This window comes from Emydura macquarii, unplaced genomic scaffold (assembly GCF_026122565.2).
Source record: "Emydura macquarii macquarii isolate MOO-44397 ecotype Brisbane River unplaced genomic scaffold, CSIRO-AGI_Emac_v2 contig_2205, whole genome shotgun sequence".
NCBI lineage: Eukaryota > Metazoa > Chordata > Testudines > Chelidae > Emydura > Emydura macquarii.
The window spans coordinates 35,561,813-35,586,718 of NW_027132342.1; the positions used below are offsets into that span (position 1 = coordinate 35,561,813).

Genomic DNA, 24,906 nt, shown 5'->3' on the forward strand with positions numbered 1-24,906 from the left:
TCTATTATTTATACTGTAGGAGTGTCTAGAGTCTCCTGTCAGGGTCTAAGGCCCCATTGTGCTAAACACACAATGAAGCCCCCTCTCCAAGAGTTTACATTTTAAAATTCATTAAGAGTTTTATTAACCAGATGGTCAAATTAGCAATGGAATCTGAAAGAGATAGGAAAGTGATGGATGACAGTGAGATATGCCCCAACTTCCACAATCCCAGGTATCTTGATTTCCTGTGTTTGTAACAGAAACTTGTATATCTAGCTCATCTCCCTCCCACTGTCCCTAGATGTCTACACCTACTGAAATAAGCAAATTGTTCCATTTAGTAAATATACCCCTTGTAAATCAGGATTAAGAGGGCCATGAAGTTCCACAACATTGAAACCACTGATGTCTGGAAACTATGTTACATTACAGGGAATCTACCATGATATTCAGGGAAGTAAAACTTGGTTGATCAGGATTCCCAGGCAAGCTTCTGCCAGTGGCCATGAACACTGTACTGTAATCAACCTATTTGGTATACATGCATACAATATTTAGAATAGTCAGTCTTGAGGACATGATAGCCCCGATATTATTTAGAATGGGGAGATGCTTCAATGTTTGATAGAGAGAAAATGCCTTGTCTTGATTATACCTAACTTTCATTTTCAGACTCAAATTAATTCTGCGGGAGAAATACAGGTAAATGATACATTTCAGTTTCTCGTTTACCTGATCTGTGGACAGCAAAAGGATGTTATTCATATGAGTTGTGATCAGTTGGAGACACTACAAAGTATCATTCAGTTTATTGTATATTCAGGACTATTTAAACAATAACAGATTTTAGTACAAGGAATAAGATAACAGTAACACACTAACATCCTATCGTAAACCAATTGGTTCTTACATGTATTGTAGGTAGGATCTGATAGTGGTTCCACTGAATAAGAACACTCTTTTCCAAATCTTTGGATTCAAACTTTTTGAAGTTCTGAAGAGTTCAAATAAGTTTATACAGTAGAATCTCAAAGTTATGAACATCAGAGTTATGAACTGACCAGTCAACCATATATCTCATTTGGCACAAACATATGCAATCAGGCAGCAGCAGAGAACAAACAAAAAGCAAATGCAGTACAGTACTCTGTTAAATGTAAATTATTAAAAATATAAAGGGAAAGTTTAAAAAAATATTTGACAAGGTAAGGAAACTGGTTCTGTTTGTTTAATTTAAATTAAGATAGTTAAAAGTGGCCTTTTTCTTCTGCATAGTAAAGTTTCGAAGCTCTATTAAGCCAATGTTCAGCTGCAAATGTTTGAAAGAACAACCATAGCATTTTGTTCAGAGTTAGGAGGTGTTTGGAGCCCTGGGGTTCTACTGTAGATCTCCTTTTCTGGCTGGAACCAGAAGCACAAGGCAGGAAAAGATGTTCTCATGGTATTCTGGTGAGACTGTAGGGCCAGAAACCTCCCCAAAGACCCTTCATCCTTATTATTCCTATAGATTGTGGTAGCAGGATCATATTGTGCAAGGTGCTGTACAAACACCCTGTCACCCTGCCGCAGTGTCACCTTCCAATCTACATCTCCCAGCCCACTTTGCAGAGGGACGCGCTTGGGAGGGGCTTTGGGACTAGCCTGTGAACTGTGTCGGGATGGGCGCCAACCCCTGAGTGGGTGGCACGCGCCTGTCTCTATGACCACAGGCGATGCTCTCCCAGTAGGTGAGAACGATTTCTCTCAGCGGGGGGCGGGGGCTTTCTGCAAGGCAGGGCTGCCCGCGGGAGCAGGCGCTGGGGCAGCGGCTTCTCCTCGCGCCTCACCCCGCCCTGGCCTCCTTCGGCTTCGCTCGGAGCTGCAGGCTCGAGCTGCCCCGCAGGGAATCCGGGCTCGCCACGTTCGGGCACGGCAGGTGCTCGCACAGGGCTCGCGCGGCGCCCGGGGGCGGAGCCGCGGCCGCGCTCCCAGGCACGGACAGGGCGGGTCGCCTCCCCCACCGCACCCCATTGTTAAAGTCCTCTCGGCCGCTTCCGCCCGCGCTTCGGCTGCACTCGCCGCCGCCCGGCCCGGGGGAGCGGCGGGGCTCTCGGGAAACTTCGGAGGAGCGGTAGCGCCTTCCGGGAGTGGGTGAGCGCTGCAGCTGGAACAGCCGCCCGCGACTCACCTGGAGCCGGGGCCGCCAGTGCCGCGGCCCCTTCCCTGCAGCGGAGAGCGAGGTGAGCTGCCCAGCCCATTCCGGGAGCGGGGGACCCGCGGTGGGGGGTGCTGCTGCTGCAGGCGGGGTCGGTGCGAGGAAGGGGCTGCGCGGCTGAGCTTCCCACTAGCTGGCTAGTTACCCCCGCACACACACACACACACACGTTCCCCGGGCACTGCCGGGGGGAGGAGCGCGCGCGCGAGCGATCCCCGGGGCGGCCCGGCGGCAGGGACGGACTCTGCTCCGCGGGTCGGGACAAGCAGCTGGTGTGTGTGGAGCTGAGCGAGGTGACTTGCGGCTGGGGGGGAGGGGGCTCTCCGCGAGGGTGGCGGGGTGGATAGGCGTGCTCCTGGGGGCTGGTTGTTTGGGGGGGAGATCCCACTACGGGCTGTCTGGGTGTGGGGGGCTTAATCTGGGCACGGCTGCGGGTGGGCTGAGTGGTGCTTCCTTGGGGGGAGGGGATGTTCCGAGGGGCCCTGCTGGGGGTGAGGGAGGATGTGGGTCGAGGAGCGCTTGCGGGGGGGGCGCTCTGGGGGGCGGCAGGGCTACCGGGGGCAGGGTAAAGGTTGTCTCACTCGCCCCCCCGCTCTCTGCAGGCTCCGGTGCCTGACTGTGCCCGGTGGCAGCCCCTCCCCCGCGGTGTCGCCCACCTGCCCCGCTGGGAACATGGCGTCCGGCGGCTACCGGAGCAGCGCGAGCAGCACCACGGACTTTCTGGAGGAGTGGAAAGCCAAGCGGGAGAAGATGCGGGCGAAGCAGGCGCCGCCGCCGGGGGCAGCGGACGGCAAAGCCCCCGGGGGCGCCGCCTCCGCTGCCGAGCTCATCGCCCCCCTGCACCCCGCCGGCCTGGCCGCCCCGCCGCACCCACCCGAGCGGGGCGCCCCCTCCCCCAGCGGGGGTCTGAACTGTGTCACCCTCCCCGCCTCCGCCAGAGCCGGCTCCAAGGAGCCCCCGCCGCCCGCCGGCGGCAGAGCGGCCGAGCCGGCGGGGAAACCCCCCGCCGCGCCCGCATCCCCCGAGGAGGAGGAGAAGGCGGCGGCGGCGAAGGGGAAAAGCTCCGGCCCCAGCGCCAGGAAGGGAAAGGGGCAGATTGAGAAGAGGAAGCTGCGGGAGAAGAGGCGATCGACAGGTGTGGTGAACATCCCCGCCGCCGAGGTGAGCCCGCGGGCGGTGCGGGGGGGCTGGGTGCGTTCGCTGCCGCACCTGGGCTGCTGCCAGAGCTCAGCTGGGTGAGCGCTGCTCTGCTGCCTGCCGATCCCACCCCGGCCCACCGCCCTGGAGCTGCTCAGGCGCCGGCATTGCTTTCAGTTTCTTGCTGCGAAGGAGGCTTGTTCCCTACTGCACAGCCGGGGAGTGGGGGGGAAGCTGCCTAATCTGTGGGCTATGCTGTATCGCGCGGGTAAAGCCTCTGAGTATGGTTCTGAGTGTTTTCAGCCCTCTCGGGACCAGTAATAGACGTATCAATGGCAAAACGAAAGTTTTTTTGGTTTTTTTTGGTTTGGGAATCGTTTGGTGGGGTGTTGGTGTGCTGGGCCAGGGTTGTAGTGTCCTCCTTCCCTACTTAAGCTCTGAGTTTACGAACAAGACTAGACAGACAGGGTCCTTGAGGTCTGAACACCCTGGGTTGGGTCTGATCCCATGTTGTTATGCTTGTACTCCCAGTGAGGTAGGATCAGTGAATATTGACAGGAACAGCATCTTCACTAAATTCTTGTACTTATTTTAAAAAAATGTGTTCAAGTATTGCACTTCTTAGTGTGTCTTGGCTGGAATTAGGATGTGAAATGTATCCTAAAATATTGTGTGCTGTAGAAAAGTTGCCAAGTCTCTATTAATATGAAACACCCTCCTAATGATCATTTGGCCTCTTGCCACTTAAGACTCAAATGTAGTGATCTTTTATCAAAGGTAATCTTTAATTATTATTTTCTGTAGCTTTTGTCATGTTACTCTTCTCCAAAGGTAAGATTTTAATCTAAAGTATGTACAATTAAAAAGTACATGGATTTATGTTACTGGTCAGTTACTTTACTGATCTAAACAATGAAGAAAAGAAATCATGGTATCAAGTTCTGTATAAATACTCTGGTGTAAATATACTTAATCTAAAACAATTTCCTGCATTCAGGAAAAAAACAGTGGTTTGAAGTGCATTTTTACAAAGCAGAGAAGAATATTTTTATCAGCCAGCACAACTGTTCTTTGTGGTTTGCTACTACCATGAAAATCTGGCATTCATTTAAAATACTCTTAAAGGAATTCAGAAGCATGATAACCAAATAGTTTGCTTTTTATAGCTAATGGCTAGAAGAGATTGAAAACAAAGCTGAATTGCATCCTTCAATTTTGTATTGATAAAGAACAACACTATTTTAGAAAAAAATGTATATTACTGTTTATATATTTCTCATCTACTAGGAACTGCTGCATGAAAAACAATCTTTTGTGTCTTATGCAGCAGGAGACAGTGAAATCCTATTTTCCTCACCTGAAGTCATCTAATCCTTTCTATGTGATGACATAATCACTTTCACAGAAACCAGTTGTAATACCAGATTGTCAGGTGAGGAATAAGCAGAAGGAACAGATCAAGTATTAAATAAAAATTCCTGTTTTAGGGCTCAGTCCCACAACATTCACTTAAGCAATTAGCCTCATTACTTGCACAGTCTGTTCTTTTAAGTGAAAGGTAGCAGGACTGGATCGTAAGTACTTTCTCTCTCTCAAAAGTGAGTAAAGTAATGAGTTTAAAAAAACCCCCAAAACTCACACACTAAGCAGAGTTTGAAAACTTCCCTGACACCTACGTGCCTGAAGACTGAACCTTCCAGTCTGTGTGAAAAATACCTGTGCTGCCCCACCTATTTAAATGAAGTACCACATGTGCATTCCTCCAAAGAACCAGTTTTATCCCTAATCATTTCCATGTGCCCAATTACTGCTCCTGCACACTAAATTGATTAGTGTCCTGCCTTCTTATTGTTGCTCTCATCCCTACTGCCCTTCTTTTGAACCTATGTCCTTGGCTGCTTGCTTCCACTCCCTAACTCTTAGAAGAGCAGTGGCTTAGGACCTGCTCTACTTATTTTGGGTTTCTGTTAACATAGCCTGAATGGATCTGCTCTCTTACATTCCCCTCTTGAACTACTAAAGGATTGGGTTTGTTGGGGCCAGTGTGTTTCTCCTCTACTCCAAAGAGACAACCAGCTCCTTTTTTTCCCTTCATTTGGGCCAAAATATCTGCTTGCCTTGGGTGAATGTTTTTTCTATCCCTGTCTCTTTAAGAATAACTCCATGAAGTCTTTCACCATGTGTTTGATACTCATTGGAATAACTTAATGAAGTTATGTTGCCATGATATACATTTTGTCTTGAAACTTTAAATAACTTCATAACCAATAAAAATAAACAAAGGATTCTTTTACTCCTTTAAGTGTCTTTTTAAAATTAGATACACTTTGACAAATTGATTTTTTTTTGTCAACTTTTGTTATAACACTCATATTTATGATGGTGATTAAATTAAATTACTTAAGTATTCCCTCAAATCTGCAGGTTGAGGTACGGTTGAGTACATGGTACTGTTGCAGTTGGGGAACTGATTGCAATTTTTGCAAGTTCTGGCTTGTAGGCAGAATTCATAGTGACCAACCTTGCATTTTGACAGGAAAATATTTATGTGAAACTGACTCTTTAGAGGTAAGGCCAACTTCTTGAAAGTCTAATACTAACATTATTAAATAGGAGTATATGTAGCACTAAGAATTCATAGGTCAAAGCCAGAAGGAACCATCAGATCATCTAATCTACATATCACAAACCCTTACATTTCATCCAGATATCCCTATGTTAAGTCCAGTGATGTTACTTAGGTCTAAGTATTTCAGTCCTCAGAAGACTTAGAGCAGGCCTTCATCACATCTAGGAGTGAGCCTGCCAGCCTGGGTCTCTAAACTCATGCTAGAGGGGCTCATGCTACCTCTCTAAAAATAGCTGTGTAGATGTGGCTTGGGCAGGGGCCCAGGCTCTGAAGCCTGGGGCATGTGGACGTGATAATCCAAGCTGCAACATTAAACAATATGTACACAGTTAATTGTGGAGTACTAGCATGAGTCTGGACCTGTCTGGGAGGCTCATTCCCAGGCATACTGTAGGCATGCTCTATGCTGTTGTATGCCAAAGTTAGAGAACTGTGAGGTGCCCCAGTGCCTGAGGGCCCCTGCAATGGGGGGGAGAATCAGTTAGGTGAGAGATGCCTAAATCTATGGTTCTCAACCTTTCCAGACTACTGTACCCCTTTCAGGAGTTTGATTTGTCTTGCATACCCCAAGTTTCACCTCACTTAAATACTACCTGCTTACAAAATCAGACGTAAAAATACAAAAGTATCTCAGCATACTATTACTGAAAAATTGCTTATTTTCTTCTTTTTACGGTATAATTATAAAATAAATCCATTGCAATATAAACATTGTACTTGCATTTCAGTGTATAGCATATAGAGCAGTATAAACATTTCATTGTATGAAATTTTAGTTTGTTCTGACTTTGCTAGTGCTTTTTATGTAGCCTATTATAAAACCAGGCAAACATCTAGATGAGTTGATTTACCCCCTGGAAGATCTCTGCATACCCCCAGGATACACCTACCCCTGGTTGAGAACCATTGGCCTAGATGATCTTAGCAGATGGAGATGGAAACTCCTAAAGATCTCTTTCAATCTGACTGGAAGAAAAAATTCCTCCTTAACCTCAAATCTGGTGATCAGTTTGACTTTGAACAAGACATGTCACTCAGGCATCTAAAAAAGATTCTCTATAATACATCAGAGCACTTATCCATGCCCGTTGTGTTACATTTTCAGCTGTGGGCAATCTGTGAAGCTTCAGAGGAAGGCAGAAAACCTCAGCATACACCTGGCCAGTTGTGCATTGGGGGAAAAACATTCCTTCCTGACCCCTGCAGGCAGCCGAAGCCCTGTGGCATGAGATTTGATTATAGCGATTGTATTGATGAATTATTCTATTTGAGAAGTTTAAATATTTTAGTGAATTTTCTGTACTAGAATATTTTCTTAAAATTCAGGTATAAGTAATATTCAGATTATTAGCTATACATACATCCTTTCATATGTCCAGTATATAGTTTGAGATGACAGTGTACATTTTAAAGCAACATGTGTACAACATAATCTGACATACGGTAAAGATATCTTCCCCTTTACTTGATTTTTAAAACAAAACCAAAAAAAAAACCTCCAGCTTGCTGGATGGATAATGACTTCTTTACTTTGGTTGGAGATGTTAGAATGAGAAACACAGAAACAATGCTACTGTTGATGCCTTCCTCTTTCAGGTAGCTAGATAAATTTTCAAATGTTATACAGAATGACTTAGCTGTCTTATATATTGACTTTAATGGAACAGAAGCATTTTTAGCCCCAAACAGCACTTTTAAAATTTACCCTGGTATGTTCTATGACTCAACTGGGTTTTACTGTCTTTATTCATTTTATTTGTGAGATTTAGGTTCTCTAAGATCACCACTGAGATGTCCAAATGTGTTCAGCATTGAGAACTTTTAAACATGCATAGTGATGACAAAAAAATTCCTTATCCTACTGTACATCTCTATCTTTATGATTTCAATAGGTTATTGTTTAATGGTCAAGTTTCTCACTACTTGTAGGGAACAAAGAATAAGTTTTAGGGCTCAATCTTGAAAATACTTCCATGAGTAAAGTTAAGCATGTTCTTGCATATTACATTGGAGTTGATGGGGCCACTTTTTGTATGAGTGTTTGTGGGAGTGGGACTTTAAGGGGGACTTTGAAAACTACTATTAGAGAGAACTACTAGTATGCTTTTTTTGTGAATGGTGGAAGCATTAAACTTTGACTGAAAATATTTTTAAGTTCCACCCTAGCGCTTCCTCCCAGGAATTTTTAGGCACTTGTTTGCTTGCTGGCATTTTAGCCATAAATCCATAAAGTATGTGTGTCACGCAGTGTAAACTGGTATGGTTTCTCAGCTATGCTAGCAGTACTTTTCACATAGTACTTTGTAAATATTCACTTAAGCTGTAAAAAAAAAAAAAAAAAAAAAAAAGCAAAAAAAAAAAAACATTAGCTATATTACTAACTACATTTCTCTCCATTATATTGAATTATATTTTAAAAGGTATAATGAATCAAAATTTTACTGTTCAAATGGTAGATTCATGCATGTTTTTGATATGCTGAGGTAGAAAAGCAAGTTAGACAGTTGGTTTTGATTTAATATGTTCACTGACAGCATTTGTTTTTCACTCTAGGAAATGAAGTCATCTAAACTCAGAGGTGTTCTTTTGTTATTGACAGGGTGATGAATGATTTAAGAGGGTGCAAAGAACTTGGATCTGTATATCTTGTACTTGTGGTTGTCATGTTCCAGACATGACAGTCTCCTGGTCCAGTTGTGGAGAATAGAAGAGAAGCTATTAGTGAGTAAGAGCTGAAGGAGAGAGAGCCATGGGAGCTGAATGTGTAAGGGTATTAATGGAAGAGATGGCTGTGTAATGGCTACAGTAGTCCATCTTTCTGAAATCTACCTTGTCTTGTCTCATTCCCAAATACAGTAGCTGATAAATAGTAATGTATGCCTAATTATTTTAGAAGATCTGTGGTGCTTAATACTTCCAGAACTTACAGAAAGTGAAAGTTCTAAATGGGGTAGAGAAATAAACACTCTAAAGATAAAATTCCTGCTATCACAGCATTCCGGTATGCTCTTGTGTGAAACAAGAGAGAGTAACTCAGGTCTCATTAGACAAATTTAGTGAGCAAATGCCCCGAGCATAGTCAGTGTAAGTTAACAGTGGTCTTAGTGATTGTCCAAAGAGATTCCACTCTTGGCGCACATGTGCCCCATGCCAAGAGCATGGATTCTTGTGATCCTTTTTGGAACAAGTCTGTGCCCTCATGCCCCTAACCCCTGGGCATAAAGGGCAGAGCATGCCTAACTGTTCCTCAGTTCCTTCTTACATGAGACAGAACCCCTACAGTGTCCCCTTTCTCTGTACTGTGCAATTTTCCTTAGACTTGTACATATTTAGATATTGTAGCTAATGTAGTTTCTCTTATGCCCATTGGCAAAATAAATATATATTCAGTCAATGTTAGTGAGGCTAATCCCTCCCTTACTGCTCTCCCCTCATGTACAGGGTACTAGCATTATGGCAGAAGTCAAGTCATCCGGACCTAAGACGTGTGTGATGCTTCAATGCCTATTAATGACAGACACTTCCAGTGACTGCTCTGTCTTAGAGCAACGGATGGAACATCCTTCTCCAAGCACACTCAGAGTGAGTGAAACTCATCTGAAGATATCTTTCCTAGAAAGATCAGTGCAAGTCCCCTTGGATGTTGAGAGAGAGGCTACAACCAAGCTTTGACCATTTGGGCAGTCTCTCTCTGACCTGGTGAGCCATGATTCCACCCTGAGCTCCTGGGCCACATCCACTCAGAGACCCCATTTGTCTGCCATTGAATCAGTATTGATGTCTGATAGTCAGAAAGGAATACCGCTTCAAAGATGAGCCAAGGCACTGGTCCATAGCACCAGTCAGACTGAGATAAAAGGGTCATCAGATGCATGACTTGTGTTGGATTCTTTTGACCGAAGGCCCTTTTAGCTCTCTGGTACCAACTTCTGTGTCAGCATATGTGGTACCCTCTTGACTGACTGACTGCACTGTCCTTATTAGTGGCCCTTTTGGCACTGAACCTGGCATTGAGTGCCTTAGTACTCAGATCCTCTGCACTGAGTGCCTAGATAACCATAGCCCAGATACCTTCCACCTTGATACCAACTACCTCTGATACCTACTAGCTCAGCATTATCTTGGCAGCTAAGTCTTTCAGCCCATGTGTGACTACCTGTGCACCAGAGTGACCTCTCCTTGAGATAGATACTGCTGATTCTGAAACTATCCTCAAAAAGCCCTGTGAGAGAGATACTGACCTCCTATTCTGAGACAGGGTACAACTGACAGACTGGCTGGCCATCCCAGGCTGTCTCAGATTAATTTTACTCCCTTCCCTTCTCCTCTTCTTGCTGAGCATAGCAGAGACTCATCTCATTCATCTTCCCCTCCCAGGCTTAAGCATTGGGAGCCGGGGAGGGATTCTAGAAGGAGTCCATAATGGGAAGTAGGAAGAGGCCCAGGGTTTGTAGGGATTGTCCTAGTTGGCATGACCTAAAACCTCACTATTTCCACCCATACCAAAAGTGGCTTTTTTGGACAGCCTTGGTGGGCAGCCATACTCCAGGAGGCTGAATTCATCTGCTGTCTCCAGGGTTAGCCCACCCTTTTCAAAGACAAATTTAAGCTGCTTCATATAAGCCAGTTGAAACTTGAGACAGAAGGATGTGAGCTGAGGAAGAACATCAGCTGCCAGGGGAAGTACTGCTGCAATCTCTTTATCCTCTCTTGACGAGGCAGCGAATCCACCCATGTGTGCCTCAGTTGAATTCAAACTATTCCAGAACCTGATGAAGTACATGGCGGACACCTTGGATATAACCTTCAAAGTGGTCCAAGAGAAGCTATATCCTTCTACACCAGGATGCTTGACATACCCGTTAATGAAGGTCTGTCGGAAAAGGGTTGCAGGTATATGCCAGATTTTTTTTGCAGGCCCATTGCCACATTGAAAAGACCTGACAGAAGGTTCCAGGTTCCTGCCAAAGGATTTGGCTATTTCTGTTAACATCCAAAACCGGGGTCTTTGGTGGTGGCGGCAACAATTTAGGAGAGAGAAAAACAGCAGTGACTGTCATAATCCATTCAGAGAGATGGACCCAAAGGAACTGCACCTTTGTAGCCTTAAGTGAGCCACCTTCACTTGGAGGCCAGCTGACAAGTACAATTTATCAGCCCCTCCTCTCAAAATGACTTTTTAAAACTGGTACAAGTTGTCTGTTTACAAACACCCTAAGGAACACTGGGAGGCGACGTAGTCAACGTGCTTTCAGTCCCCCATCATGATAATTACAGGTGGTGCTGGATATGTCAGACACAAGCATGCATAATGGCCCCTGCAATAACCTGGAGGAGGTCATCATGGCTTCAGTCTTCAGGGATCCACAGGGTGGTCCAAGTAAAAATTCAACTTTTTAACAATGAAATGGATGAAACCCTTCTCCACTCCCTTAAAGTTTGCAGGCTGACAGCCGTCTTTGGGCCTCTACATCCCTATTTCAAGGAGGAAGTGGTCATGCCCATAGCTTTCCTTCAGACAGTGCTTCCCTGTCCAATATTTCAGTGATTCAAGAGGACATCTGAGCTGCAGAGGAGGAGACAAACTCCATCATAAACAACTCCCTGCCTTCTGTGTTGCCTCACAGTCTGGGGCTTCCACCAGGCTGCAGGCTTGATGCCATTGTCAAGAGCCTGGTAGAAGAAGCTGTGAATCTCTGTTGTTCTTAATGCTTCCACCCCTTGCTTGGCAACTGCCTATTTTTATTTTCAGGAAGGTTGGACTGGTGGGTCCTGGAGATCATAAGCAAAGAGTATCTTATTTGGTTTCAGTCCCTTCCCTGTCCCTTTTTTTGGGGAACTTTCTCACAAGAGACTGTTCAAACAAGAAGTAGACTCCCTACTACGATAGTAAGCAATGGAGAAGGTGCCCTGGGGGCCCAGGGGCAGGGGTTTTATTCCCTTTTCTCTTATCCCAAAGGGGAAAGGGGTGTTGGTGAACCATCCTGGATCTTCATCTTCATTTGCCATTACAGGTTCAGAACAGCACGTCTAGAGTTCGTTATCCCTTCTTTGGATCCCAAGGACTGGATTGCGGCCATTGACCTGCAAAATGCCTATTTCCATATCATATATCAGTCCACCCAGCTCCAAGGGGGTACCTCAAATTCCTGCTAGGAACATTTCACTGCCAGTACAGAATCCTGCCCCTTTGGTCTTTCCGCTGCATTGAGGATGTTCCGCAAGTGCTTGGCAGTTGTGGCAGCTCATTTAAAGAGACCAGGGATTCAAGTCTATTCTTACCTGGATGATTGGTTGATTTTAGGAATGTTGCCACAACAAATGACAAATTGATTCAAGTAATTCTAAAGTTCCTTGCCTTGGTAGGCTTCAAATCAGCAGACAAAAATCCACACTAACTCTGACTCGGAGCACAGAGTTCATAGGATTGTTATCAGTCTCCAAATCAGTGAGATTTAAAAAAAAAAAAAAAAGTCTCAACCAACTTCAAACACATCCAAGAACATCAGCAAGAATATTTCAGACTTCCAGGACAGATGGCATGTACTTATGGCATGCAGTACTTCACCTACACACCTTACATAGTGGTAGCTGCAGTCAGTGTACCTACCCAGCAGACTGCATGGGCGTGATGGGTATGGTCCCACAAGAAGTCCTCTCCTCGTTAAACTGGTGGAAGGACCCTCTTCATACATTCAGTGGAGAACCTTTCTCTGCATCTTGGCTTAACAAGATTTGGGTGAGAGATGCCTCCACTCAGGGATGGGGGGTCTCCATTAGATCACCTTGAAATTCAGGGCCTAAAAAGCCCTAGAGCTCAGAGCTATTTGCCTGGCATTCAAAAAACATTCCTATCTCTACTACAGGAATCAATAATGCAAGGGCTGATGGACCACACCAAGCTATGCATAATGTCCCTAGGTGGCGAGTTATATGGGCCTGTTGTGCCCATGCTCCACCAATATTTCTGTGGTGCTGGAGGGCCAGTTGTGGAGGTGTAGAGCGCAGCGGCCCCCAGCACCTAGGGCGGCCCGGCTGTTTTCCCCTCTCTCTCCTTCTCTCCCACTCCCCCACTCAGCGACTGGCCAGGAGCCGCTCCAGCACCGGTCCCGGCCCCAAGCTCTGTGGCACAGCGGTGGCTGCTCCCCCTCCACGACCCCGCCCCTTCCCCACCGTGCCTCTTTCATGTGACGTGGGCCCAGCACCCTGGCTAGGGCCCCACCAAAAATAATATAACCCTGGCACTCATGATAATGTTAACTGGCAAAGGGGCACAAGGTCATACCCACTCTGTCAGGAGGCGATGCCATGCCACTTTGGTATTGGTGCATTCTGAACCAGATCCCACTGGTGGCTCTGCACCTTCCCAGCCTTCATAACGTCAAGGCAGGCAATTCTCTGACCGCTATGAATGGTCCATCAAAGAATCAGTCCCATAGACTTTGCTAGTGTGGATTCCCAAGAATTAGATATCTTTTCTTTGTCACAAGAAGTATCAGACATTGTTTCAGGGTTCAATCCTAGGTCCCTGACAGATGCCTTTCTCATCCTCTGGAAACCAGGGCTGCTGTATGCCTTTCTGCTCATTCTCATCATAGCAAGAGCACAGCGGAAACGGTAGCAAGATGCAGGACTGACTCTGATAGCTGCAGCGTGGTCCAGGAGCTTCTGGTACTTTGTTCTAATGAACTTGCAATGCAGCCCCTATGACTGATGGGCTTTAGCTGACTGTCCCACAGATCAGTGGGCTGATCTAACAGACTGGGTTCTGGCTGGCTAATGTCCACTTTTTAATAATAATAATAATAAAAAAAAGTTTATTCTCCAAAGCAGGAAACCTTCAACCAGACTTGCTTATATAGCTAAATGGAAAAAGTTTTCTCTTTGGGCAACTCATCATCAGCTGTATCTTTCAACACTACCTATTGCAGCAATATTGGACTAGGGGTGCTGGAACAATTTGTATAGTGCGGACACTGAGAGCCATTGAACCAAAACTGTAAACAGTGTGTATGATGGAAACTATTTCAAGCCAGGAGGTGTGGCAGCAACTGTAGTTCCAGCACCTATGATCTGGACTTTCTATGAATCCCCTGAAGGTCCATTTCTAGCAGAAATTTCTGCACATCACCCTCCTATCTTGGGCTATGTTGTATTTTCCTACCCTACAGTGGCAAGATTCCTGAAGGGGTTCATAGAGGGTTTACTCCTCTTCTCCAAGTTTGCGAACTCCCTCTCTCTTGGAATCTCTATATGGTGTTAGTAGAGTGGATGGGTCTCCCATTTGAGCCTTTGGCAGGCTGTAGCCGTTGCATCAGCTCAAAGGTTAGGGGAGATGCAGGCCTTCATGATGGGTCCTCCTTACCTGGTGTTTGATAAGGTTGGAATCACTCTCAAGTTTCTGCCCAGGGTTGTCTGAGTTCCATATAAACCCATTTATTCACGCCTCATTTTTTCCCCCAAGTCTCGCTCAACCCAGAGGGAAGCTAAACTTCACACACTTGTAGCAAGAGCATTCTGTTTATATCAATAGAACAAAATCATTCAGTAATATGCTCAGACTGTTCATGGCCCTTACTGATACAGTTAAGGGGTAATCTGTATCCTCCGAGGTTATTTAAGTGCATCTTCAACTGTATAAGGATATGTTCTGAGTTAGCCAGGTTGGATTCACATAGCCATTCCACTGGAGCTCAGGCAGCAGAAGCTGCCTGTTTGAAAAATGATCTGAAATTTGGCAATATGTGGCACTTGAGCTACACACTTACATGACGTTATTCCTTAGAGGCTTCCAGGTCAGGTACCCATTTTGATAGGACTGTCGTGCATTATCTAACACCTGTCTCCAAGCAATTAGTCAGCTGCTAGTTAGCCACAGAGTGGAATCTGTGTGGACAGTCACCTGAAGGAAGAACTAACTTACTCTACAGTAATGGAACCTTTCTCATTCATTACATTGCCTAAGCAGATTATGCACATGCTGTCACAAAGAAATGGAGCTCATTTCAAAGCAGATAGGTGCTGGGGAGTATTTGTATGTTCCTCTGTTCCAGCATTCTAGAACCACCTGGTTCTGTCACACTACACATGCTTCATGGTAGAAGATCTGTGGAAGCAATAAATTTGGAAACATACGTGGTCTTGCAGGTTTACAACAAAATGCTTGTCTGACAGGAAGTCAAGCTGTAGAATACAAATGTGAGACCATTTCTGAAGTTTGACACCACTATTTGAAAGGTGAGCTTTTATAAAAGACCAATCACAACTGGGATCCATGTTTAAATCGAACCAAGGGTTCTGTCCTTCTTGCCATGAGTATGTACAATGTTTAATTTTTGAGGTAGGGTAGTAAGAGCTTATCTTTCTAGTCTTGGGGTGCTCCTGACCTCCTTTTCTTTTCCTTTCTTAGGGCAGAGCTAGCGGGATGCTTGTGAATGCTTCTTTGCTACACCACTGGCCGTATGTGACTTGCAAAGGAACACAAATGTGACAGTATTAATACGACTTAATTGTTGGATGTTTTTGGTTGGTAATACTGTTAAGTCAGGCTCCCCAAAATGAGATCTTGAAAAAATAGTTTTGGTGTTCTCTGTGCACGCGCTTTGAGCCTTTAGAATTCATGTTTTCAGTCTCCTCTTGGCAACCATGAGGTCTAAAATCTTTCTCAGCTTCCCTTTTTTAAGAGTTTCTCATAATTAGAAGACTCCAGAAGGGGAGCTTAAAGATTAACACCAAATATTGTGAAACATGATAAAATCAAGATAGCTGGCAATACTGAATCATTTAAAAAAAGTTTTATCTGCTTCTTGAGTTACATTTTTGAAAAGTAGGAAAGAGTATTTCTCTGTTATATGAGAGATCCAAACAGGCAAACAGTACATTTACAAACTTGTTCAATGCTCAAAGTAATCAAGGTGAGGAAAAAAGCAGAAGTTTCTTTTCTTTGATCTTTTAATTTACGGTAGATAAGAATTTTTAGATAAGCATGGTTTCTTCCTTTCTGTCTACAAATTGATGGCCATTTTAATTTGAAAAATGAGATTGGCTGAGGGGGTTTGTATGAGTTGTTGGGAATGTATGTAATGCAAGTTAGCTTTTGAAGAGATGGATATAATGTTATAGGGAAAACTTTGCAGCAGAATTAATGTCAGTTTATACCAAGCTTGTGTTGCCTACTATGTTCAACAGCAATAAAAACTCTATGCTAACCCTCCTAAAATAAAAGTGTGTATTTCAAAGTATTTTCCTTACAAAATTAACCCTGTTTTTAAATATTTTTTCCTCTGACTATAGATGCCACTTTCAAATGTCTGATTATTGCTTAATTAATTTTTTTTTGTAATGATGGGGTAAACTAGTTTGAAGCAAATAAACCCATCCATTTAAGACAGTATGCTGCTGGAGCAAATCTATATTATGAACTTTATGTAACTTTCCAATTGTAGCTTTTAATAAAATGGCAAAACATGTTAATACAGACAGCTTCAATGAGTCAAAAGTAAGTGATAGCTAAATAGCAACATTTAAAAAACCAACAAACAGTTGCTCATGCCTGGAAGATCAGATAACAAAATCCCCAAAAAGAAATTCTCTTTTTAAAACTTCATAATGCAAACATTGAGTATGCTACTGGGTGTTTCAAGTTTAAAGTTCAAACTGTGGTTTGATACATAATATAGTAAATGTTTTGGTGACATCAATGGTTGCTGTTTGTTAGTATTGTGGAGGGGAAAAGATATTGAAGGAGGGATCACATAATACTTCAGTTAGAGAGAAAATGAGTTCTCAAGCTTTGGGTTGGAAACAACATAGAAGTGCCTAATCCTGTGAGGAGTGGTCTCTGCTCCCAGGTTTGTCTACACCAAAAACTTTAACACTAACTCATGACAAGTGGTAGCAACAGTAGAAGATGTAGTATAGAAGTATGGTGTCCGGCATTTATTTATTTATTTATTTAATTTTACCACTAGGGCATCTGGCCCGCAGTACTGCTTCTACCACTGTTACTGCTAATAGGGAGGTGCACTGATGATGAATTGTAGCTGTAAAGTTTGCCAGTATAAACAGAACCACATTATTCCAAGTGGGAACATCGTTACAGTTTCTACATTGCTTTGTTTGTAACTTATTTTTTTAAAAATAACGTAGCTTTCTCCCCTTTCCATCTTTGTCCTCACAACCACCTCTCTCTTCTGTATATTCCTTTTTTTGTGTGTCTTTAATGTATTTTAAAACTTAGAGAGCTTCTGAAATTAGGCAGGATTGGTGGCACTGGAAAAAGAGGTGCTCTTTATGCTACACTGCTGATGCACTAAACTCCTGTGGTGGAACGATCACTTTGAGATTAGGGCAGTCTTTTAATCCTTGTTCTTTGGTGAGGCTGTCATCAAAAATTCAGATTAAGATAGTGATTTTTGTGCTATGGATATTTGCAGTTGACCAGATACTAGCAACTCTTACGTGCTACTGAATGCTGCTGACATGGGATGGACAGTGGTGAAAAGTAGCAGAAGTCCATTATCAATCTCCTCTTCCTACAGCTTCTTGACTAAAGCATTTTTTACTTCCTGAGTGTAGTCTCTGGAATAGTGGTGTTCCTTGACTAGCTTTTTAGGGTGCTTTAGTCTCTTCATTGTATATTTCAAGATTACTTGCAAGTACAAATTGACAAAAGGTGTTTCAGTAAAATGAAAGCAAATGTTAACGTTTGTACACTCGTAATGGACTACACAATAGGATATTTCCTTCTGTCCTCTCAATTTATATTCTAATCAGTGGTTGAACATTTCCTTCAAATCTGTAGCTTTGCTCTCTGCCCAGTAACCTTTTCTCTTGCTTCTTTAATAGGGCTGTCCAACCTTCAGTCCTGTAGCGAGCCTCCTTTTAAGCTAAACCTTATTACATTGCCTCTTGGCTATAGAGAGATGGTTGATGTACCCCTGTGATCTTTATAGAAAACCTGTACTACGGCACTTCGTATTAAACCAATGGGTGTCTGTCCTTTCAGAACTCTTATTCCACAGGAATGCTAGGGGGCATTATGAAATGCACTCCAAGTCAGTGAATTTGTCCATAGCTTGTCAACCTATGGTGGTCATTTTCAAAGCAGTTGCTAATTGCTTGTGGTGGTTTGTGAAGCGCTTTAATCTTACCCTCAAGCTTGATGAACTAGAAATACCTTATTTAATTACTAGGTTAATGGTATCCTGCAGGGGAGAAGACATAGCTTTTGAATTAGTTAACTTCTGTTGTTTCACATGTGGAAATGTCCTCCCAAATTATTAGTTACTTCCCCAAAGATTGTATTTCAAATCAGTTATAGGAATTGTTAGAATTCAGGCAGTATTGACTTCTGGCAAAAGACAAGAGTATTGACCATCAGCATCCTGACCCAGGGTTGGGACCTAAAGTAAGTTGCTTTCCAACATTTGTGAGACAAGCCCTTATTACTCATGGCATATTTTATTGCAATAGACGATAGGCCCTGTCTGTTTTAGGGAAACTTTCTAAATTTCCACCACTTTGTGTATGCTAGGGCTCCCCACGTTACCAAACTGCTGGCTGCTACTGGCATTTTTAACATTGTCACCTATTCCTGGTTTAGAGCTAATCTAATTGATTTAGTGTTAAAAATGCTGGTTACAGTATGACTCTATTTTGCTAACACTGGTGGAACTGGAGTTGACAATGGTGGGGAAACTTTTAGAAAATTTTTGTATTATGGAGAGGGAAATTTTTACTTAAATGAATACTAATGAGATGGTAATTGTAATTCTAAAAGTTATTACGTTTCTGTTACAACTAAATGTTCCAGGGTTGGTTTTTTGTTTAACTCTCACCAGTTTGAGTGGTTTTGCGTCTTCCCCACTTCCATCAGCTTGGACAAACAGATTGGTCATTTTCATTCTTTTTCTTGCACTAGCAGTATATGGAACACCTCTTTTCTCCAGCATTCCAGGACAAATCAAAGATACAGATTTAAACATAGTGAGAATTCAGCGTCTCTCATTTTTCAGCCATAACCCATCTTTTGTTGTCAAATTTTCTGACACATGAGGATATCAAATCTGAAAGAAAGCTATTCAGGTGGATTTTTCAGTGGAAAACTTGAAGTATTTTTGTACCCTAGCTATTTTTTCTCCTCTCCATTCCCCTCCTCCTAAAAAGACACTATAAATTAAGGCTATTTTATAGAAAATGTGTTCAGTGATGGAAAATAACACAGATGTTTTTGGTTTTACTTCCAAGGCCATCTCTTGGTATGGTAGTTGTCTTAATGCCGTAGCTAGCTTCCAGAGTTATGTTTTACATTAGAATTTCAGATCTTACATGTTTTCAACTGTTCTAGCCTTTGTGGTTGCAGAAAAAAAGTCTCAAATGTGGCAACCCTAGGCTCAAAAACCCGGAAAGAAAATTTAAAAAATCCAAATCTATCATTTTAAAAATCTCAAGGTTTCTGAATGCTTGGACTTGGCAGTACTGAGTGCTGCTTTTTGCACTGACATCAGAAAAGATTTGCATAGAGAAAATGGCAAAATACAGAATGCTTGCTTGCTTTGTTGTTTTAAACGAGAACTAAGTTTCCTTTTCTGTAACGTCTTGTATTCTTCCCCCTCGCGCAATATTGGAGGGCACATGCTAGTCTGATGCAACTCATGGATTACAACCACACATTCCACTGCAATTAAATCTTTTTCTTCCCCCTCCTGATTTTGGACTTCCTTTGTTGGACTGTTGCAGCACTGCACTGACACCAGGAGATGACTTCCAAAATTTTAAATTACTGTTTTCTACTAATTTATTATTAGTGAAATCATTGTGTATTATAAGATTGGTAGAATAGAATTTAGAACATTTTACCAGGTGCAATTTGATAAACAGGCAAGGTAAGTCCTGACCAGGACCTATTTCTGTGTTTGAAAGAATGCTGGAAGCTAGCAGGGGAGCCAGCACTTGATCATATAGGAATCAGTCAGCTCCTCTTGAGAAGGCAAATAAGGGATGTAAGCTAATTGACTGATCAGGCTGGGAGGCTGGATGAGCCAATTACTCCAGCAGCTGAGGGGTACAAGAAGGCACAGGAAAGAAGTACCAGGGGAAAGAGGGAGTAACTTTTCTAGCTGAGCCCAGTGTGTGCAGAAATCTCAAGGAAGGGAGATCACAGTTCTTCCCTGGCCCTGCGGAAAAGGGCTAAAGGTAGAGAAGCATTATGTGTAGTATTGCTGCTCTGGACTATGGTGTTGGGGGTGGGAGCATAAATAAATCACATGAAGTTGCCACTCAGTGGATAGTCTGAGAGGTGCTTGGGACATTTGAGGACCGGGATGGAGTGTGGCCTGTCACACCATCTTTATTAATTGAAACTTATTTTTATTTGCCATTACTGTGAGTTGGAGAAAAACAATTAAATAACCCACCCTGCAAAGGGGAGATGAAAAGGCACAAAAATCACTCTCCAATTTTGAAACATTCTAAACAATAGATACAGAAATATGACTTGACATGCAGATAAACACAACTTATTGTGTAATTTACTGACACGATAGGTCTACAGCTAGTTTGAATGACCACATTCCAGTGTTCCATAGTTGTAAATATTATCCAGTAGTTTGTAAATAGTAGAGATGGCGCAAACCAAATTCTGTTTTGAAAAGTAGCTGTTCTTGTACTACTAACTGTACCTTACCTTTTTGAAGGAGTAGTCTTCCTATTAACCAAAATGTGGTGACTCATATATTATAAAGTCAGAATCTTAAACAAATAAATTGTACTGAATTTTTTCAACTTGATTTACAAAACAATTCTGGGAGGTACAGATAAACCTGTCAAGTGTTGCAAAATAGGGGGATTTTTTTTGCACCCAAGTGTAAAAATTGCCTCTCTATTCGCTAATTGCTAAATGCATACTTTAATATCTACAGTACATGTAGTGTGAGCACATTAATGCTACTATGAGAACCTTAGCTTTTGCGCTCTGTGCTTAATGTAGCATTAATACTCTAGATTTAATTTACTAAATTTCTTTTTAGCCATAACTGAAGAACAATTATAATGCAAAAACTGAACTTGCTTCATCAGTGAAGTTTTACTTGCTGCATTCTAAAAAACATTTCCTTTGCTACATTTGATTTCTATTTGGAAAGTGCAAAGGTTTTGTCAACAGGAAAAGGTGGGGGGGCAGAGAGAGTGTGCCACTTGTTAGTTTTAGCAATATCTCTAAAACTTTAGTTATATAATTAAAAAAAAAATCCTTCCATAGCTGAGTACACAGATGTGCTCTCTAAAGAAGCCTTGTAATTATTACCTAATCTAATGATTGGTCAAGAATCAGTTGTAAAGTTTGTGGCATACTCCTTTAATGTATTGATTTACCCATGATACTAATGTTTGGACTTTTGGCTTGTGAGTGTGTTTCTTTGGATAGTACTACTTTTTCAGTTAAAAGATGTTTTCCTTTCAAATGGAAAAGTGTAGGTGAATAACTTTTTGTTTCCCATGACCTTGTGAAGCATGGGAAATAATTTAAAACCACTAAAATCTTCAAACCTTTACATTTTGTTCCATGTTTTTAACATACTTGATCTGCAGCTATAACTGTTGTATGGGGGATAGTGTCCTTTTGAGTTAATGAAAACTATTATGGCAGCTGTAAATATCTGTATAAAATGGCTTATGTATTTTCTGGACATAGTGCAATATACACTGTTCCACGGATCATGAGTCTGACATCCCCCTTCAATGAGCTAAAGTGGCTGTATATAGCTGCAAAGTTCAGGGTGGGTCCATGTCTGAAAAATATACTGAAGAGTGAGCCCTCTGTGTAGCTGCTTGGGGACCTGTTCCCTAAGGAGAGCAGAAGATAGGAATGGCTCAGGTTGGTAGCAAGCTGGATGGAGAGGGGCTCCTGCTGGAGGCTGGTTGGGAGGTGACTGGCTGGTGAGTTGCAGGACAGTATCTGAGGCATTTGGAGGAGGGTTAGTTGGCACATCTGGATGCGGGGTTGTCTGCAGCAGTTTGAATTGGGCTTGGGGTGTGTGTTGCTAGTGGTCATTCACTTGGGACAGTTGGGAGGAGAGTGTGTGTTGGTAGGGCAGTACTCCTTCCCACTTTCTTATAAGCTGTTGACCTGCCGCTGCTACCACCACGGTTGCCTCAGTCAGAACCAGGGCAAGCAGGGCTTTGTGAGAGGTGGGTCAGAGAGGCTGTCTGGCAGCCTGCAGAGCAGGCACTGCGACAGCCCCCGGTGATGTTGAGGAGTGCTCAGCCAAATATGAGTGTTGTGAGGTATATGGCAGCCCTGGCTAACTTATAGTTTTGTTGGATATTCATATTCAGAAGTGTCTGCATGTATTGTTTTCTATATGGTGCACAAAAGCAGAAAGCTGTAAGGAATGTTATATAAAAGATACATTGCACAGATATAGGTAGGTGTATATACAACCAGGCTTTCAGCATTTTCCTTTTTGCCTAAAGAAATTTCTTACAAGTTAAAATGCTAAACAATTTGCTCAAGTTTCTCTTTGTTGCTATTTTTTCTTTATATAGCTGTTACAATTGCTAAAATGTTTTTTCAAAACCGTGGATCACTTGTAAATTTTTATGTAAAGTCTTTCATTTCTTTAGTGATGCTTGAGTTTTTTAGCATAAAGTAAACACAGATGTAGGCCATGTCAAAGCTCCATTGTAAATTGGGCCCACAGTGTTCAAAAATACAAATCTTAACCTCCCCCCAACATGTTAAATATATTTCTACTAGTTAGGGTGACAATAAGTACTATTTTTTCTCCCACTAGATAAAAATTAAGGTGTATTTGAAGATTGTATTTGTATTTGAAAAGGAACAGAAAAGGACAACAAAAATGATTAGAAGTATGGAACAGTTTCTGTATGAGGCGAGAGAATAAGACTGGGACTTCAGCTTGGAAGAGAGAGAGAGCTAAGGGGGGGATAGGATAGAGGTCTATAAAATCATGACTGGTGTGAAGAAAGTAAATAAGGAAGTATTATTATTTACTCATAACACAAGACCTAGGGGTCACCAAATTAAATTCATGGTCAGCAGGTTTAAAACAAAAGGAAGTATTTCTTCACATAATGCACAGTCAACCTGTGGAACTCTTTGCCAGAGCATGTTGTGAAGGCCAAGACTATAACAGGATTAAAAAAAGAACTACCGTATTTCCCCATGTATAAGATGCACCTTTTTTCGAAAAATTTGGGGTCTAAAAACTGTATGCGTCTTATACAGTGGTACTTACCGGTGATGTACCATAATACATTTATTTTCAAATTTCGGGCCCCAAAATTAAGGTGCGTCTTATACATGGGGAAATACGGTAGATAAGTTCATGGAGGATCAATCCATCAATGGCTATTTGGCATAGGCAGGAATGCAGAACCATGCTCTGAAGTGTCCCTAGCCCAGTGGTCCCTAAACTTTTTTTGTTGTGCTTCCTCTTACCCAGTTTGTGCCTCCCTGGAAGGTGCAGTCGGAGCTGTGGCCAGGACTGGGAGCACGATGGGGGCCAGGAACCAAGGCCGGAGCTGCAGCTGGGACCATGGCCAGGTAGCTGGTAGCAGGACCACAGTTGGGGCCAGAAGCTGGGAGCCACAAGTGGGCCGCAGTTGGGGCCAGAGCTACAGCTGTGGCCATGGCCAGGAGTGGGGCTGTGAGCTGTGGGCGGAGCTCGAGCCAGAGGCCGCGGGCAGGGCTGGAGGCAGAGCGGGGCTGGGTGGCACTCACTCCCTGACCCGGGGGGCGGGGGGCTGGCCGGCCCAGGACCTGCCACACCTCCCAAACGTTCCGTTGTGTTCACCTAGGAGCGGCATGCCCCACAGTTTGTGGACTACTGCCATAGCCTCTGTTTCTTCTTCAAGTGATGTCCCTGTGGGTGCTCCACTTCAGGTGTTGGTGCGTCCTGGTGCCGTCAATTGGAGATTTGTGCAGCAGTGCCTGTACAGGCTGCTTATGTGCAAAAGGTGTCTCGCTGTGCTGTTAGTGCCCTAAACGTCACTTGCATGGCCCGACTCTCCTCCCTCTCCATTCCCCCCGACTTCCTTCTCAACTGTCCCTGGCCTGAGACAGAGCTCTGCAGCACTCCTTTCTCCTTAAGATAAGATTTAGTGAGTTAGTCATAGTTTTAGTCATAGGACGTGTTATTTGAGATAGATAAGTTACAATCAGAGGCTAATTGGCACACGTTGGATGTGCGCAAAGCACTGTAATTCTACCTTAGCAGAACTAAACAGTTTTGTAAATCAATGAGACTGTTCGTTCCCACAACAGAATGCTCAAAAGGTAACACGATATCCACAAAAAGACTATCTAGATGGATGTCAAGATGTATTCACCTATGTTACGAACAGTCAGGGTCAAAACCTCCATTCCACATTAAAACTCACTTTACTAGATGCTTAGGAGAGGGCCATACCCTGGCCAGGTGTACACACTGCTCTAAGCTTAAGGCGCGAACTCGTTGAGATAAAGATTCCCGCCTCAAACTTATTGTCATGGAGAAGTCCTTACAGTCCTTACCACCGAGTCGGAGACCAGAAAAAGGAGCAACGCTACAGCTCAAACTTCCAATGTAAAAAGGAAGAGAGCCATGACCTTGCCTGCTAGAGAAGTGCCAAAATTAAAGTGGTCTCCAGCCAGATCCTTACCTTCCATACCGTCGACTTCAAGGGAGAGTTCAACTATGGTGCCTACTTCTGCCGGCACTGTCAGGATCAAGGCCACATTGGCACTGAGCCGAAAAATGGCACTGGGTTCGGCACCAGCCAAATTGGTGCGAAAAGCTGCACTGGCAAGCATGCCACTGTCCTCAGCACCACCCTCTGTGCTGTCACCATCGGCACAAACAAGGGAGAAAATAAAACCCATGGTACCAACAGCCAGGCCCATAGAGCAGCCAGCCTCGCTGTCACCGGCACCAGCAAGGCTCTGAGCATCGTACACAGGAAG

At 43.5% G+C, this 24,906-nt stretch overlaps 1 protein-coding gene across 2 annotated transcripts in view; it reads left to right on the forward strand.

The window, feature by feature from the left end:
* Window positions 1-656: 656 nt before the first annotated feature.
* PAWR (pro-apoptotic WT1 regulator) overlaps window positions 657-24,906 on the forward strand; it is a 112,105-nt gene continuing 87,855 nt past the window's right edge. The window contains exons 1-2 of one of the 2 annotated variants that reach the window (XM_067559899.1): window positions 657-2,201; window positions 2,779-3,337. In XM_067559899.1, coding sequence (XP_067416000.1) covers window positions 2,849-3,337 — 489 coding nt within the window. In that variant the 5' untranslated portion in view covers window positions 657-2,201; window positions 2,779-2,848. Of the gene's footprint in view, window positions 2,202-2,736; window positions 3,338-24,906 lie in introns of those variants that run through there. The other variant, XM_067559901.1, reaches the window with a different exon arrangement.